Source organism: Pterocles gutturalis, unplaced genomic scaffold (genome assembly GCF_000699245.1).
Source record: "Pterocles gutturalis isolate BGI_N339 unplaced genomic scaffold, ASM69924v1 scaffold50898, whole genome shotgun sequence".
NCBI classification, from domain to species: domain Eukaryota; kingdom Metazoa; phylum Chordata; class Aves; order Pterocliformes; family Pteroclidae; genus Pterocles; species Pterocles gutturalis.
In genome coordinates, this window is record NW_010122400.1 from 1 (window position 1) to 19248 (window position 19248).

The 19248-nt window shown below is 34.7% G+C and overlaps 1 protein-coding gene across 1 annotated transcript in view; it reads left to right on the forward strand.

The window, feature by feature from the left end:
- Positions 1-55: 55 nt before the first annotated feature.
- The window catches only part of LOC104464705 (E3 ubiquitin-protein ligase MYCBP2-like), a gene marked incomplete at its 5' end in the record, with an annotated part of 35155 nt that continues 15962 nt past the window's right edge, over positions 56-19248 (forward strand). The window contains 14 exons of the mRNA XM_010077499.1: positions 56-225; positions 1002-1246; positions 1917-2084; positions 3780-3937; positions 4368-4564; positions 5797-5946; positions 8240-8400; positions 9010-9166; positions 10258-10482; positions 11110-11175; positions 13428-13667; positions 13806-13904; positions 14887-14967; positions 16188-16454. Coding sequence (XP_010075801.1) covers positions 56-225; positions 1002-1246; positions 1917-2084; positions 3780-3937; positions 4368-4564; positions 5797-5946; positions 8240-8400; positions 9010-9166; positions 10258-10482; positions 11110-11175; positions 13428-13667; positions 13806-13904; positions 14887-14967; positions 16188-16454 — 2384 coding nt within the window. The remainder of the gene's footprint in view (positions 226-1001; positions 1247-1916; positions 2085-3779; positions 3938-4367; positions 4565-5796; positions 5947-8239; positions 8401-9009; positions 9167-10257; positions 10483-11109; positions 11176-13427; positions 13668-13805; positions 13905-14886; positions 14968-16187; positions 16455-19248) is intronic.

Below are 19248 nucleotides of genomic sequence, written 5' to 3' on the forward strand. Positions count from 1 at the left end.
AATAATTATTATTATTATTATATAACTTTTTTTTCATCTTTTTTCCTGGATGTAGGTTGTGGCCGTTATGCAGGTGGCCAAGGTTATAATAGCATAGGGCACTTTTGTGGAGGATGGGCTGGTAATTGTGGAGATGGTGGTATTGGAGGAAGCACTTGGTATTTGGTTTGTGATCGATGCAGAGAAAAATATCTCCGTGAAAAGCAAGCAGCAGCAAGAGAAAAGGTATTTTCATCTATTGCTCACATGTTTAGCTCTCTATCTGATTAATCACAACTTGAAAATAAGGTAGGGCCAGTTTAAAAAATCAGGAATTTCAGAATTTTTGAAAGTTTTAGAATATTCACTTCTGTCATTTATAGGTTTAAAATAATAAAGTAGAAACTTTGCTGATCACTTCCCTTCAGATGGCAGCATTTTCAAATTTGTAAAGTAATTTTATTTTTTATCCCATCAGCATTGAATGCAGTACCTAATTTTTTTAAAAGTATGTGTCAGTTCATTTAAATTTGAATTCTGTTTTATTTGTTTACTGAAATACGAGTACTGTTTTAACTTTCTGTGTTTATAGTTTCTTTAATGATCTTCATCATCCAGATCATTGGGTACAGATGCCAAACACTGGGCAAACTAGAGCAGTTTTTAATGGCAATAGTATGAAAGGTGTTCTCATATTGGTCTTCCATGACCAATTTCATATTCTTGCTTGAAGTATTTGTAATATGTTGAGGTATTAAGATAAGCAGAATAATGCTAGTTTAACTTTATTTTTTAAACTAAATTTATTGAAACTCTTTGCACACAAAATGCATCCCGAGACAAACACAAAAACATTCTTCTGTTTATTAAAAGTTTGCAAAGTTGCTGAAATAATAGAAGTGCCATTTTGTGAGAAAACATTTTATAACAGGAATAATCAAGCAACTTTAGTATAAGTGACCTTGACAGCTTCTGCTTGCAATGAAGTATAATTTAAGTATACCTTTTTTCAATTTCTCTAGATTAAACAATCTAGGAGAAAACCAATGCAAGTTAAGACACCTCGTGCCTTGCCAACTATGGAAGCTCATCAAGTGATTAAAGCCAATGCACTATATTTATTGTCACTGAGTAGCGCTGCTGAGCCCAGTATCCTCTGCTATCACCCTGCAAAAGCATTCCAATCTCAACTTCCCAGTGTCAAAGAAGGAATTTCTGAAGACTTTCCCATTAAAATGCCATGTCTTTATCTACAGACTTTAGCAAGGTAATTAAAGGAAGCTTATGCGTATTGATTTTTACACTCATCTATTTATAGTGTTAGATAAAAATGTGTGTATAAACTAAACTAAAATTTACATTGAAAAATACATATTTTCCAAATTCTTTATGATCTTTATTCTTCTTTCTCTTCTGTTTCCATTATCTTGTTCAGTTTCTTGCATTGTATTTGCTCCAAGGGTCAAACATACCCTGAATAGCTTTTGGATGATAAATATTTTTTAACAACAGTTTAGTTTCTGTCTAAAGAATATAGAATTTCCTTAAGGGTTTAACTTAGTGTGTTAGTAGCAGACATATGTGCTACTTTTCTCTCTTCGCAGTTAAAAAAAGAAGACTGAGGCTTACTTGGTATTCTGAGTAGATTTCACTGTAGTGTCATATGTTTATGGATGGATAGACATTTGGGCCTGAGATACATAATGGAAATGAAAATACTAAAGGATAGCAAAAGGTGACCCCCACTCCCTGTTGGTTGTAAATGTCATTATATTTTCCACTAACACTTGTAAGTCACAACTGGCTTAAATGCATCAGATGAGGAGTAAATGAATAGCACTGGCTGGCTGAGTGTATTGGCAAAGGACTTTTGTGTATGTGTGTGTTTCAGGAACTTGTAATCCTTAATCCTAATTTAAAAATCTAATTTGATGTAGGCATCATCATGAAAATTTTGTTGGGTACCAGGATGACAACCTCTTCCAGGATGAGATGCGGTACCTGCGCTCAACTTCAGTACCTGCACCGTACATCTCAGTTACTCCTGATGCAAGCCCTAATGTCTTTGAAGAGCCAGAGAGTAACATGAAATCTATGCCCCCAAGGTACTTCCTTGTAATTCTAGGTGTTACATACAAATGCTAAAGCATCAGCATAGCACCAATTTCTATTGGTTTTCTTTTTATAAATAAAATATTGCTGTAAAGTAGCTAAGGTATCAGATCAGCCCAGATCAATCTCTGAAATGGCAGCAAAAAACCCAAAAACACATGAAGCTGTAGTTAGAAAAATATCTTCAGTGAATCATAGTGTATCAGGTATATTTTCAACCACTAGGAATGCAAGTTTGCAAATCAGATTTGCAACTTTTAACTGTAATGCAAACCAGTTGCTTCCCTCTAGAAAGGTCTTGAGTTTACAACTTATATATGAAAAAAAATTGTTCAGAAATTGATACGGACTGCTAGCATAACACAGGGAAATTTATCCATAGTCCTTACTCCAGACCTGTTTATTGCCCTATAGAAACAAATACAGTTTTTCCAGAATCTCCAGAATTGTGGAACTGAAGAAGTGATCTGAAGAGCAGTTGCCAATCGTAGCTGTTGCAAACTCCTTGAAAATGTAGCCATTTTTTTTCCCTGCATTCTTGTTCTTTAGCACAACTGATTGTAGTGCAGATTAATGGCCTTTTTGAAAGAAAATAGCTGTTATCCTCCATTCAGGATTTCATTCTGAAGCGAAGCTTGAACAGGAGGGAATTTCATTACCTTAGTTTTTTCAAAGCAAATGTTGCTGCTGTTTTCTGTGGGAAGCTAAAGTGTCACTGAAGAAATGACAACTTAATGGTGTCTAGGACCAAGAGAGCTAGATGGTTTCTGTCAGGTTAAGCCAGTTTCTTATTTCATTAAGTTTACTATGATCTAATTGAGGCAATTACAGAACTTTTTGTTTTGCCAGGGAAAAAAAGGTTGTTACTGTTACTTAGTAATAGTCCAGAATCAATTTAGATGCTCAGTGTTTTCAGATGTCAAACAATGATTCCTCATAATGAGGTTGTAATGAAGAGAAAACTTGCTTTTAATCTGTTTCTATTTCAATATGTTATATTTTATACTAACTGCAAGAACAGTTTATTGGAATACTACAACCTACAATGTAGTCTTTTCAGAAATAGAACTTTTCTAACAAAACTCCTTAAGAGTGCATCGTATTGGTATATTCCTTTATTAAAACTGTGGACACCATGGTCTCCTGAGGCCTGTAGGGACAGCATATGCTGGGAGTTCTTCTGCAGACTGTAAGAAGTACACTGAAGGTAAGGAGTAAAACCTGTCATAGGCATAGCCGTAGCAATTGAAAATTGGCTTTAAGACTAATGATGTTAGAAACTTTTACTTCATATAAAGTTCTAAATTTCAGTTGGCTTGCATATTAAAAGTTCACTCCATAGATGTTTTCACGTGCCTTCCCAGGGCAAATTTGGTCTGAAACTTCAATTCAGGCATGATCTGAATGTTTGTATTCTCTCTAAAAAATACCTAAATTCTTGGAACTTACCATGTACATCATTACATTTATTTATAAAGCACTTGCATGCTTTTTCACCATGTGTAATTCTAATACGCGTTCCTTCTTTTCCAGCATTTCAACAGTTATTAGGTACATAAGACAAACTTTCATGCAGTAGTAGCATTGTCATTATGAAATGCATGTGTCTTTATTTAATATTTATGTATAATTCAAGTATACTCTGTATATCCGTTAATGGGTCTATAACTTCACTGATTTCTTTGTAGTTTGGAAACCAGTCCGATAACAGATACAGATCTTGCGAAGCGTACAGTCTTTCAAAGGTCATATTCAGTTGTTGCATCAGAATATGACAAACAGCACTCAATTTTGCCAGCACGTGTAAAGGCAATCCCTAGGAGACGAGTCAACAGTGGAGATGCAGGTAAGAGCACAGACAGCAGCAGCAATGAAAAAATATTCAACGATATGGCATTGGATTTGCAGTTCTTCTTGGAAACTGTAGACAAATATACGTTTTTTATAAATACAGGAAATGGGTTTTATTTATTAATAAACATTAGCTGTTTGTTAATCCACATATGATTAGCCTAAGAACAGCTCAGGAATTACTGAGGGCCTAAAATCTGTGGTGCATCTTTTGTGCTTGATTTAAAAGTTAAAGTGTTATTTTCTTTGTGATTTGAAGCATCATTTTTCCACCTTGCTTTTTTTAATATATTTTTGTCATAGAAAAAATGAACAAAAATGTCAGTTTGAAAATTGTTCTATTGCTTTTTATTTTCACTGTGGCTATAAAATTAAAATGCACAAAGAATCTAATGTATGCATATTTTTATGCTTTTGAATAGAAGTGGGGTCCTCTCTCCTGAGACATCCATCTCCTGAACTTTCTCGGTTAATCTCCGCCCACAGCTCTCTTTCTAAAGGAGAGAGAAATTTCCAGTGGCCAGTATTGGCATTTGTAATCCAGCATCATGATCTGGAAGGACTTGAAATAGCAATGAAACAAGCCTTACGGAAATCTGCTTGCCGAGTCTTTGCCATGGAGGTATTATTGTACTAATAGATCTTGTATGATTAAAAGAAGATATTTGTAAATTCTGTCTCAGATTTTTTTTAAATAATTTTTATTTAGAATTTTTTAAAAAAGGTATTATTTTGTAATGTGCAGTTTTCTAAATTCTGTTTATTTATTTTTTAGTTTTAAAACTATTCTAAAATTTCATTTGCTTGTATTATTAACTCAAAAAGTTATTAATTCAAAAACATTGCCTGTAAACCTCCTTCAGTAGTTTATCTGTTGTGTAGATAAGAGAATATTATTAAGACTGCAAAAATCAATTATATGAATATTGTTTTCTCCCAATTTGCTCAGCATCTTACTGGTCTACTTGCCATTCCTTTTTCAAATCTTGGACTGAGTACTCTTTCTTTAGAATTGTTTTGGTGCTGGTGATATTTAGATACTTCACAAGTTCCTCCTGAGATGGGTGAATGCTACCCCTGTTATGTAGATACTGAATGAGCGACCAAAAGATCAATTGCTACAATCAAAGCTGCAAGAGGCATCCTCATTGAGGCCTTTTTTTTTAATGTCAGCTAAGCTATAGTGAAGTTTCTTCTGTACTTGTATACAGCATGGGTATTTTTCAAGTAATTGTAACTTGTGAGAATATAGGTGGATTTTTTCAGATACAGTAAAAAACACAACTCTGCTGTTAAGCACCACCCGACAAATTTCCAAAGATCAATGTGCAGAAGTATTGCAACTTTCAGAAAAAATATAAGAATGTTACAATCTTTAAAAATCTTTTTTTCTGTTACTGTGTTGATTTTTTTGGAAGTGACTGAATTGTTGTGATTAATTCAGTCAATGGGAGAGACCGAACAAGGAAACCAAATCTGAGCCTATGGAGTTCTGAATTAGAAAGGATCTTTACTTTGTTAACCGATTTGTATAGAAAGGAGTGCCGCCACCTCATCCTGTAATGAACTCTGAAAATACATAAGAACTTTGCTTTTTCATCCTTAAAGCTTTTTTCAAATAACTTATTTTTGTGTATGGTGTTTATGAATTACTTTACTATGTCCCCTGTAATATAGATGTCATTTGAATAAAATGTTGCAGCTGCAGAGCAATATATCTTACTTTAAGACCTCTGCATTATCATTTGCCTGTCCAGAAGCATCAGTGCACCTCCTTACATAAAGGGTTTAAGAAATGGTTTTATTCCAGGTTTGCTTAACCAATTAATAATCCTTGTGTGTATTTTATTTTAGGCTTTCAACTGGCTTCTTTGTAATGTTATTCAAACAACTTCTCTTCATGATATTTTATGGCATTTTGTGGCTTCCCTGACTCCTGCACCTGTAGAGCCTGAAGAAGAGGAGGATGAAGAAAATAAATCAAATAAAGAAAATGCAGAACAAGTAAGTGAGGCTCATCATTCCTTTCATAAATACAGTATCTCTGTTGATTTTGTAGTCAATTTTGAAATATTTTTATTATGTGTTAAAAAAAACATACCAAAAAAGAAACCCTTAATCCTCTTTCTGTGAAACAGAACATTAATTATGGAATGAATATTCTTAGTCTTAAATTGTACTTTAACTGTTTTGATAATCATAGATAAATTAATTTTTCTTCTAAAATCAGTGAATTTTGTGTGCTGATGAAGTACTGCCTTTAATGCATCATTTTTGTGAGTATTCATGGGAAAGAAGAAAAAAAAAATGCACAAGCACATTGCTTCCAGTAACAAAAGAATTTACTGTTCGCTTTTTATTCTTCCTTTGCCCCCACCCCCATAGACAAAAAGAAGAGAGAAAAGAGTATTTTTCAGAGAAACTTTGGTCTGCTGTGTCTTCCAGTGCTTTAAGAAAAGTGTACAGTTAATTCTTAAAATTTATAGTTAATTTAAGTAATTCTGTCTGTATATAAATAATTATCTATATAAGTAGTTACATATACACTAGATATAGTTAATTTTGTGATTTAAGAAAAATCTATAGATAGTTTTGAAAAATAGCACATAAAATGGTATAGTCTAACATATCACTCTTCCAAAAGATATCTCTATACAATCTCTTCTAGATCTATCTCTTATTGAAAACATGATAATATCCACAATGAGTAGCTCAAGAAATCATGCTAGTGCTGTTAGTAAGAGTAATTTTTACCACTTCAAATCTAATCCATCTTGAAATTAGAAGGACACTAGAAAGGAATATCAAAATATGCCACTTCTGCTCTGGTGGGAATGCTGCTTCTCTTTTGATATAATGAAGAGGGACTTAAAAATTCCCCTTGGTCACTTGGCTAGTATGAATATTTTATGGCATACAAGAAAATGACAACAGTTTTCAGCTAGTTGTTAACTATCACTCAGGTGATGTATATTCAAATCACAACATCTCCCTTCAGTAGTCTGATCATATGATAAAAACACCCATGTAAATAGATGTACAGAATGTAATAAATCTGAGCCAGTTTGGTGCTTTTCTACAACTGGGATTAATTTCCTTATGTGAAATATTTTTACACATTCTTTTAGTATACTGGGAGAGGGTGAGAAATCCCAGTGATGAATTCTTTAAAAATGAGGGATGGGAGTCTAGAACCATAAATACATAAAATATAGCTTCAAGGGCAATGTCCATGCTAAAGCAAAACAAAATGCGAGAATTGCTAAGCTGCAGAGGAGATGGGGGGAGCAGGATGCTATCTGCATAGATAGGATCCCTGGGAAATACCTAGGCTTTGAACTTTTTCTGAGTAATTGATTATACTTAGCATAGAGTTTAATCTCATGCTTCCTACTTCATACGGTGAGTACATTTTACCACATTAGGCCCTCCAGGAAAATGCAGAGAAATGTCTGGTTTGATGATTCTTATCTAGGTAAGCATGTGCCTAAAATTCATTTCAAATAATACCATAGCATTTCTAGGCATTCAAGCAGTCAAGATTCATAGGAAATGTACTTGCAGGAATATACATAGACAATCTAATGGGTTTAAAATAGTAAGTTTGACTCTGTCTTCGGATGTCAGCATGTTGGAGGCATGCAGATGGGTTCCATGTTTCAAACAGGATCAGATTTTCTTTTAAAAAAAACAGCAGATGAAACAGTTTGTATCCTTCATAGATAGTCTTTCCTTGCCTTCTGAAACTGGATATCGTGATCAGAACCTACTTCTCTTTCTCTGCTACTCTTCCTCATCACATGCCTTTCTGGCCCTGACCCTCTGTGGTCCTCTGCCACTGCCCTTGTACTCACTGCCCAGTGGACCTTGGCTCCTAATGCACAGCCATTCTGATACTGACACACCTTAACTAAGAATCGTTATTTTCACAGCTCTAATGAATAAAGCCACTGATAACCGTAGCTTAATTGCCAAGTTTGTTATGCTGGTTTTTGTGCTCAAAAAAGCTGGAATACATTATTTTTTCTAGTTTGTTTTCAAAATATTGCAATGTAATGTTTCACATCTTTAAATCAGGAGAAATATGTGGTAGTATACAGTCTATTTCCAAATTCCTTGTTTGGTGTTCAGGTACAACTTGGTATTGTAAAAAATTGTCTGATGAGAATTTGAACTTCACACTCATTATAGGGTTGTTGCAGTTATTCTTAAACCAAATAGCAAAAATGTATTTCTATTTATTTAACCTTTTTCTCTGAAAGTCTTTTAACAACATACAAATCGCTTTGCGTCGTAGGAAAAAGACACAAGAGTATGCGAGCATCCTCTGTCAGATATACTGATTGCTGGCGAAGCAGCTCACCCGTTACCCCACACTTTTCATCGCCTTCTCCAGACAATCTCCGATCTTATGATGTCTCTTCCCAGTGGTAGTGCATTACAGCAAATGGCCTTAAGGTAAGCACAAATTAAGAAAATTCTTAAAAGGCTGGAAACATTGTAACATAGATGAAAAGATTTTGCAAAGTAGATAGGAAGTCTGAAAAACTTTGTGCCTCTGTGAAAAGGAGCGTGTCTATCCTTACACATAGGAAGGATAGATGTAAAAGATGTATGTATGTGTTTATACATATAAATAATAGTATAAAAGACTTTGTAGAGAAAAATTGGCTCTTAAACTCTGTACTGTATCCACTATGAAAAAAAAACATATTATTGAATAATATGGTAGAATCTGTGTGTAAGTGCATGGTAACGTAATACCTTTTGCTCAGAGATCTGTCATCTGGTTAGTGTCCTTAAACTGTTTGAAATTTTTCTTGTGTATCTGTCTCAAAGATACAAATTTAATAATAATGATTCTATTCACTGTTAAAATTCTAAGAAAAGTTTGTTCCTGCCTTCTTCAAAATGGTGCATAGAAACACTTAAGATTCTTTAAAAATTTGAAGTTAAAGGTTTATGGAAAGTATTTTGAGAATCAAAAATGTAATTAATAGTTTCATTGATAGGTTATGTCTTTTAAACAATATTTAAAATTTCAGAGTTCACTAAATATGTTTTCAGGTGCTGGAGTCTCAAATTCAAACAATCTGATCACCAGTTCCTGCACCAGAGCAATGTTTTTCATCATATCAACAATATTTTGTCTAAATCTGATGATGGAGATAGTGAAGAGAGTTTTAGTATCAGTATTCAGTCTGGTTTTGAAGTCATGAATCAGGCAAGTATTACATCTCTCTCTCAGAAGCAGAAAACAGTTATGAACAGCCTGTACTTCATGTTATCATTCTGTTTGAAATAAAAAAATTCTTTATTGCAATGTCATATTTCCTTGAATGTATCTCAGTTTGGGATCTTGTTGCTGATATTCAGGTTCTCATATTTAGCTTTAGAGGTTCAAATATTGACCCTTAGCCTTTATATCACTCAAACCTAAATTTTGGAGCAGTGCTTGTAAGTGCTTGTTTGCGAGTACAGTGTTTGGGGATCTCATATGGTTCACTTAGTTAATTCATTTGGTTCATTCATTTAGTTCACTTTTTTAATGCTGTATACTTCCAGTACTTACTTGCTTTTATCTTTTTTTCCTTCTATTATTCTGAAGAGCACAAATTAGTATTCCTGATGAAGATGTTTAAAGTGTGTTCTTCCATTTATCATAGAATCATAGGATCATAGAATGATTTGTATTGGAAAGGACCTTAAAGATCATCGAGTTCCAACCCCCCTGCCGTGGGCAGGGACACCCTCCACTAGACCAGGTTGCTCAAAGCCTCATCCAACCTGGCCTTGAACACCTCCAGGGATGGGGCATCCACAGCTTCCCTGGGCAACCTGTTCCAGTGTCTCACCATCCTCACAACAAAAAAACTTCCTCATATCTAATCTAAATCTACCCTCTTTCAGTTTAAAGCCATTGCCCCTTGTCCTCTCACTACACTCCCTGATAAAGAGTGCCTCCCCATCTCTCCTGTAGGCCCCCTTCAGGTGCTGGAAGACTGCTCTAAGGTCTCCCCGGAGCCTTCTCTTCTCCAGGCTGAACAACCCCAACTCTCTCAGCCTGTCTTCAAAGGAGAGGTGCTCTAACCCTCTGATGATTTATTAATACATTTAGGCATATTCATCTGTTAGCTATTAATATTTCCTTTGGCTTAAAGAGCTGAATAATTTGAACCAATAAATGACAAATTTCTTCTTTAATTCAGAGCGCGTTTTCCTCAGAACAGAAGTGTCTGTATAGTTTTAGGATTTCTAAATAATGCCTGTATTTGGGCTTTCAGATATTTTAAATATTTTCATTTGTTTTCACAGGAACTGTGTATAGTAGTTTGTCTAAAAGACCTAACCAGCATTGTTGACATTAAAACATCAAGCCGACCTGCCATGATTGGTAGTTTAACAGATGGGTCTACAGAAACGTTCTGGGAGTCAGGAGATGAAGATAAAAACAAAACTAAAAACATCACAATTAACTGTGTAAAAGGAATCAATGCACGTTATGTATGTGTTCATGTAGACAATTCCAGAGATCTTGGGGTAAGAAGAAAATGAAATTAAATGTCTCTCCTTGAAGGTGCTTAGTCAAAGTTGTATATATTTATCAATCAAGAACCACTGCTTTCTTTGTCCAGTTCAGTTTGTAATTCTAATCTAGAGGCTCACATTTCAAAGTAATGTTTCTAATTCCTGTGGGTTTGAAAGCAGTAGCTGATACAATTGGACCAATCCAACTAGATTTGCATTTTCCATGGACCTAAGAGTGGGAAACTTTAATTCTCAGTGGCATGTTCAATTTCAGATGCATTTTCAAGCATTTAATTATTTCATAAGTTACTTTTCCTGCTCACGATTTCTGTAGAGGCATTCAAATATGGAGTTTTCATAAAATCCAAACTATTTCCTAGACTTACTACGTTCATGCTTCTTGACCTGTATGGTAATGTTACAAATATATCTTTTACAAATACAGCTTTTAATACAAGAAGCAATTTTTTTTTGAGAGCTGCGCTTTGTAATTCTTTGGTTTTGATCACTTTTTAAATTTTTTATTCATAGTGAAACAACTTGTCTCTCTTTTATGTACGTACTCTTTTAATACAGAAGAAATAGTCAGAATGGTCCTCAGTTTAAGTGTTTTGTTCTTATTTTGCTTGTCTGTTGCAGAACAAAGTGACTTCAATGACCTTCCTAACTGGCAAGGCGGTAGAAGATCTCTGCAGAATAAAGCAGGTAAACATTTTAACAGTTGACACTGAAAAATTGCTGTCATTTTTTGGCTGCATATAGCAGGTATTTTCTAAGCAAATAGTTTTCATTTCTTATGGTAGATAAACTATTTTAGAGCTACCAGGCATTATGATATTATTGGAAAATATTGAATTATTAATGACAGAATTCAGTCATATATGCTGAATATTGATCAAGCTTTTGCTCTTTTACTGAAACAGAACAGGGTAGTATAAGATGTTGCTTAAATTGTTTTTGTTTAATTATTACAGCTGAGAGGATAACTGATCATGTAGAAAGTTTCCAAAAAAGATTATTTAGGTTGCATTTTATAAGGTCCAGAAAATTTCTTTTAGGGTACTTACATCTGGATATACCTCAAATAATTGCATTAAGTAGTATTGCGTGTTGTTAGATATTCTGATGCCTGGCTTCTTAGTGTTGCACCATCATTGCCTTTTATCTGCTTTATGGAATCATTTTTCATTAGATAAAAGCAGAGTTAGCAGAAGTAGAACACCATCAGAAAGGAGAAAATAAATCATTTACCCTCAGGATAAGTTTTTCTAGTTACATGGTCTAGTACATGTTTCTAGCACACATTTTACCCTGCCATTTTAGTTTTCAGCTTCAGGTATCTTAAGACTTTTGTCTGGATACTCAAGTTCAGAATGGTGTTCAGTCTTTGTACTTCTGTTGCTAAGCCAAATGACAGAGGCATGTTTTTTTACACAGAGAACAATGTTTTGTATTTTTAACACTGATGTGACCCATCAAAGATATTTAAGGAACAGAGAAATAGTTTGCTTTTCTCTACCTCTTATCTTCAGAGAGCATTTAAGGCAAAGATAAAGCTCCAAAAGATGTCAGAAACCTGAAGAAACAAAACTTTCGTACAGTGGGGTTGCACTTTAGTACAGTGAGCTCGTACTAAATAGTAAAGTGTGATTGTGTGTACATACATGGACAGATAAAAAGTTTGCACGTGTATTGTGTGTGTATTTCTCTGTGAGTTTGTAAATGTATGTACAAAATATAGATGGACACACACATCCCCTCCTCTTGGAGAATTCTTTGGTTTTTTGAGAAGACTGACTTGGTATGCCTGGCTATCCAGCTAAATAAAATCAGGCCACAGCAGAGCTCAGGAGCTGGACTCGTGATCATTCATACCGCTTTTTAGCTCGCTCCCTGGCCTTGTTTCTGCCTGCTCAAATGCAGTTCCCAGTCAGTTTTCTAGGGATGGTTCACTTCCAGAAGACAGGCAGGACTTGATGAAGCTTTGCTCCCTCTTTGGTGAACAGTCCTCTGACACTTCTCCAACAGGATTTTTATCTTCAAACACACCCACGTAACTCATGCATAACCTGTCTTATGGTATTAAAAAAAAAAAAAAAAGTCAGTCTTGTCTGCTGCAGCACACTGAGAATTAGCCTAGAAATGGGAAAGAACAAATATTAGCTTGATTATAAATGGATATGAGGGCCAAGTTTAACTTACACCCACCTGGGCTGCTTTGAGCAGCAATGTAAGACACTGCACCCTGCTGGGTTTTGGCTTCCAGTAGTGACATCACAGGTTAAATTATATAACATCATTTATGTTCTTTTTATAAACCACATTTATTTAAAAATAAACCAATTTGATACAGTTCATCTGTCTTTTTTAGAATCATAGAAAGGTTAGGGTTGGAAGGGACCTTAAAGATCCTCTAGTTCCCACCCCCCTGCCATGGGCAAGGACACCTTCCACTAGACCAGGTTGCTCAAAGCCTCATCCAACCTTAATTACAGTTATTAAGTCCTGCATCTCTTGATAAGGATATCAGACATTGACTTCCACAAAGTTACAATTTGTTTGTCAGGGGTTTGTGTAAATAGGGATGAAATAACTGATAATTCTGTGTTACATTTGCAGTTAAACTATGGAGGCTTTTTTTTTTTTTTATTAAAAGTAGTGAGCAAATGTTAGTTCAAAGTGTTTTTAAGGGTTAGATAGGCCTCTAATAGGCTTTAAAGAGAAAAAATAAACGGCTATATGTCATATATATGTTTTTAAGTTTGACAGTTTCTTTAATTTGAATTCATGAGGTTGAATATTTTTATAATTAAACATGATAGTCTTACTGCTCAGGGTGAAAATTTCACCACAAACACTGTATTGGTTCCAGTGATACATGATGGGTTTGGTTTAGAGTTAAGTGACTTTCTGTTTGATGTAATGTCCGTTCCCATCTTTATATTCCTGTTTAATAGGTAGACTTGGATTCAAGACATATTGGCTGGGTGACAAGTGAACTTCCTGGGGGTGATAATCACATCATCAAAATTGAATTGAAGGGTCCAGAGAACACACTAAGAGTTCGACAAGTGAAAATTCTTGGATTGAAGGATGGTGAAAGCATTAAAATAGCAGGCCAGATTTCTGCAAGTGTAGCTCAACAAAGAAACTGTGAATCTGAGACGCTGCGAGTATTCCGACTTATTACATCCCAGGTGGGATTTTAAGGATGTGTTATACAGTGAAAATTACTATAAGTTGTAGACTTTCAGTGCTTTATGTTTCAGTGTAAAATGGCACATCTGCACAACTTTGTCTTCAAGATAAGCTAATTGGCACTGTCTTTCTTCCAGGTGTTTGGAAAACTCATCTCTGGAGATGCTGAGCCAACCCCAGAACAAGAAGAAAAAGCGCTATTGTCTTCCCCAGAAGGAGAAGAAAAAGTACACAATGTATTTATTTGTATTCTATCAATAATACTTTGCTGAAAAAACGATCCAGGATGATTTTCAGTATTTTTCATATATGCTACATAATTTTCAGACCAAAAAAGAAGTAAAATGTTACAATTGCTTATTTTTTTAATTATCAATGATTTTTTATTAGTAGATTATAATTGGAGCATATGTGTTTAATGGAAACATCTTACCAATGGTGGTGCTAAGTATGCCTACAATTACAGAAGTACTTAACACCTGCACTAATGGTCAACCTGAAAGTCCTTCTGGCCTATTATCTTGTGCCTTTAAGAGGGGCTCAGTTGATGTTTAGAGAAAGTATTCAGAAACTGCACTAGTATCCTTTTATCCTTTTTATATCCTAGTATACTCTCCAGTCTTCCAGTAAGGATTAGTTTAAGAAGTGTTCCCGAAAAAGGTCACTGTGTCTGGATTGTCATGTTTAATAGTCAAAATTGGACTGTCCTTGATGAAAGTAATTTCATTTTTCAGATGATATGTGGTTTTGCTCTCCCCAGTACCTTGTGGCAATAAGTTCCATGACTGAAATTCATTTTGTAAAAGTGTATTTTTCTCACGCCTGCTGTGTGGTTAACTTAATTGTGTGTTCCCTGTTTCTTTTATTGTAAAATATATAAACTGAAGAGTATATTCTGTGCACTGCTTTACAAAGACTTAATCAGTGATTGTATCAAGCTACATGGAGAGGCTGAATCTAGGATAATTATACTTCACTTGTTTTGCTTATTGATTATTTATTCCATGCTCAAATTTCCTCTTACAAAGAGAAAGTAATTATGTCTAAGGTATTTATTAACCATAGTTAAGCTGATCTTGCTTATATATCCTGTTTCTCTGTAACTAACAGCTACAAACTTTTAGTAGAAAATTTGTTGATACTACGTGTTATTTGCTACAGTAATCAGGAAATGTTCTTGAAACTCTTGATCTAATGTTAAAAATGCTTTTTATGAAGGCAACATCAGATGCAGACCTGAAGGAGCACATGGTAGGGATCATATTCAGCCGGAGCAAACTGACAAATTTGCAGAAGCAGGTTTGTTCATTTTGAAATGCTTTGAGGATTAGATGTTTGTGTGTTGTAATAAATATGCTCCTTTTCAGTCAATATAGTGCCTCTTACTTGACACTTTCAGTTCTTCTGTTTTTCTTTATAAACATTTAGATTTTAAATAGTATGTATCTGAGTTTTATATGAAAAAACTGCTGAAATTGACACAGAAAAAGTCCATTTTAATAGGATAAAAAACCATATCCTATTAGACACAATTTAAAAAGAAAAGTTTTATAATTGAGTTGTAAATGGTTCTTTATGTTTGCTGATAATAATAGCATAATAGTAGACCTCAAATTTTTAGGAGAGGTTCAGTGACAGAGTTTAAATTTTTAGTTTTGCACATTTTCTCCCCATTTCTGTCATCAGAAAGTATTTAGGTTTGATAACATTTAATCCTAAAAAGATAATCAGTGCATACATTGTTAAATTATTCTTTCCTGCAGTCAGTGAAAGTTTGGGTTTGTGGTTTTCTTACTTATCTTTGTTTTTCTTAACATAAACCAGTAGTTAGAGTATGTTTTTATTTTTCTTTTGAATACGTAATTTTTCTAAATATACCAACTGAAGCGTCTTTTATATTATTTTATTACACCTATCACATTGCCATAAAGATTTTCACAGTAATACAAGAGATATTTGATTAATTTTGAAGTTTGTTAGATTCGTAAGTCATGCGGAATCTACTTTTTTTGTCACCCATCTTAACAAACTTATAAATCTTTTAAATATCCTTTTTAACATGCTGTTGGTAAAATGAAAACATGGTTTCTAAGATTTTTTAAGCTTTTTGAGTAGTAAACTAAACAATAAGTCCTTTTCTTTTGTCGGTGTTGAGTAAACGTATTTCTTTGGGGGTTTTTGTATGTGGTTTTTTTTTACCTGAATTCTGTGTAAAAAACAAAAAGCAGGAACTACAATTTAAAAAAAAATTATATCAGTGAAATTATCCAGAATGAAGATGAGCAAATTCAGTAATAAATATAAATCTTAATTCTAAAGAATTTTATCGAATCTTTTCTCTAAATTGAAATCTAAATTTTATTCTTCATTTGAATTTATGTTGAAAAGTAATTTAAGCACAGGCCAAATTTTGCTGGGTTTCCATTTTGTTTCTACTTGTGAAGGTACATAAAACACAGTATCTTTCACTTGCTATAAGTTTTTAAGAGTTGCTACATATTTGTATTCTGTTTGGATAGGTGTGTGCTCATATAGTCCAGGCCATACGAATGGAAGCAACCCGTGTGCGTGAAGAATGGGAGCATGCCATCTCAAGCAAAGAGAACGCCAACTCGCAGCCTAACGATGAAGATGCTTCTTCTGATGCTTATTGCTTTGAGCTGCTGTCAATGGTTCTGGCGTTGAGTGGTTCCAACGTAGGCCGGCAGTATCTGGCTCAGCAGCTGACTCTGCTCCAGGATCTCTTCTCACTACTACACACTGCTTCTCCCAGGGTGCAGAGACAAGTGAGTGCTAACTGCCTATCTTGGTATTCCTACAGAAAAGTATTTGAAGTTATTTTTTGGTGAAATGTAATTTGGTGTTTTTGCTTCAGAAATATTTTCCCAATCCTACTCAGATCATCCGTATATTCCCTGTAGAGAATAACTATAAATAAAGCAACTAATTTTCTTTATACTAATCATGAGGAGAAGGCAAATAGAAATGTATGAACAAATTACCGAATCTCTTTTTGCAATTAAAGTGTCAGGCTTTAGGTTTTTTTGCATGAGGTTAAAATGATAAAGTTTTATGTGTTTGATATGTAAATATATATATACTCCGCCACCACCACAATGTGACTGTATAAAGCTATTTGTAGGAAGCACGAATTGAAGACAAAGCTACAGTTATGAAATTAAAATAAAGTCACTTTTGAGTAAGTTTGTAATACTTTGTCTCCAAGCTGTAGAACTGAGGTGCAGGAAGCCAGAATTTCTTAATCAACACTTATGTCATCATGAACCTAAATCAGCTAACTATTCTGAAATGCCTTCACTTTCTTGTCCTTATTCTGAAGGATTTTGAATAGGGCAGGATAAACTGCTTTCTCAAACCATACATCAAAGAGATGTACGGTTTGCTTGGCAGGGGTTGTTGCTGAAATGAAGAAAGATGCACAAGAGTAATTAATCATTTTGTGTGTCCTAATGAGGGTCTTTTACATAAGCACACAGCCTTCGTTTTGGAGTGATGTTGCAAAGGATTCTTCAGTGAATCTGGACTTCACAGTATCTAGTGAATTTTGCTTCACAGTAGCCCAGTTGTTCATGGTCTCAACAGATTAATCCATGTCCTGTTACATATGTTCAGTTTGTCAGGTATTTCCTTTCTGTCACAATGTCTAAGAATTCTGCTTTTTTAAGATGAAAGTTCAGATTCTGAAGTTGGCATTGCCTTGTGACTGGCAGTACTTCAATTTAGACCAGTGCTTTGTATTACACTCCAAAAAAGAGACTTCTTAAATTTCATGTATTGCATTTGTCTATTTACAAAGGACAGCGTTGTCCCGAGTTAATGTAATGTAATTGCAAGAACCACAGGGGGTCCTTTTACATATCAGGGCTGTTAATTTCCCACTCCTCAAATGTATGAAGTTTTAAAGCTGGTTTATTTATTTATTGCAAATAATAATTCTGTATAAAAAGCAGTTAAGTTTTCGGGTGTGGAAGAAAGCTAGTGAGGTGACTGCTTATTTTTCAGTAAGATCTCATGCCGCTTCATTGTGGGGAAAGGGTCTGAGAGAGCTACACAGTTATCCCAACTTATTTGTGCTGCGTATGTTCCAAATGTATTAAATATTTGCATGATATGAGGAGGCCGTAGTTAATTCTTGCCCTTTTAATATTGTTTAACCTCGAGGCACAGTGACAGCTAGAATTATGGGGTCACTAATGACTATCTCACTAAAACATCACAACAGACAAAGCAGAGGCTTCACTGGTTGAGATTAGACTTTGAATGTGTAGAGCATGGTTGAAATGTCTGTCAAATGGACAGGACTTAAAAATCCAGTATTGTTTGGGTATTTCATATTATGCATATATAATGTCCATGTAGCCTGTATAGGTGAGATGAGGGGTTTTTAATTAGCAGTGTCTGAAATTGGTTGGGCATGAGTCCTTAGCCTCAGGGAAAGACAAAGATGCTGTGAGTGTAGTAGTGTGGAACTAGACAGTTGCTTTCCCATCCCTGGAGGTGTTCAAGGCCAGGTTGGATGAGGCTTTGAGCAACCTGGTCTAGTGGGAGGTGTCCCTGCCCACAGCAGGGGGTTGGGACTCGATGATCTTGAAGGTCCTTTGCAACCCTAACCATTCTATGATTCTATATGCACATGATATAACAGAAATATATAGACATATAAAATATTTGGTTTAGTTACAGTTAATGCACTAGCTTGTTGTTGCTAGATGGTATTTTTTCTCTAGGTGGATTTTTAGTTCCTGTTTCAGAAGTTTTTATGTCTCATAAAAATGTCTGTGTCTTATGTCTACTTTTCTTTTTCCAATTTTCTGAACTGTCACAACGTCACATTTCAGCTTGCCTGGAGGCAGATACTGCTCGGCTTAGTAATTCTGATACATTGCAGGTTTGCAAAATACTGGGGTTTTTTTCTTCAAATGTAAACAGTTTTTTGAAAGAACATTGAAGGCTTGAATTAAATATGAAATGTTAACTCCTTAATCTTTCATATGTCCTGATCTGGACAAAACTTTGCATGATATAGCCAATTTCAACCCCAGTTCCACTAGCTGGTAAGGTTTAAGCATATCATTTCGAGACAGCTCCTGTTACATCCAGAGCAACTGGCGCAGATTTCCTTTTCAAAAAATTCCTGTTAGAATATCACAAGTAAAACTAAAGGAGGGGTAAAGAGTATCATGATTTTCAGTACCTCAAGGCAACTACTTTGTTTTCAGATGTCTAAAGTGTCTATAACGATTCTGCCACAGAGTTTCTGACATCTAAAGATTATATCTAAAGAGATATATCTAAAGATTATATGCAAAGTGGGTAACATGTCTGTAACATGCAGGCAAATCAGACCTGTACAAATATCTGTATCACTGTTATTATAAGTCCAGTATCAAGCATATTTTGTTATTATATGAAGACTGTTGTTTAAGTGAGATTGGTTCTGGACGCTTCAGCCTTGTCTCACGGGGTATATTAATAAACACTTCAAAGCGAGATAGAAACCTTACAGAATTTCTTACAGGTGTGATTTAAGTACAGAAAGTAGATTCAATCCTTCCTGCT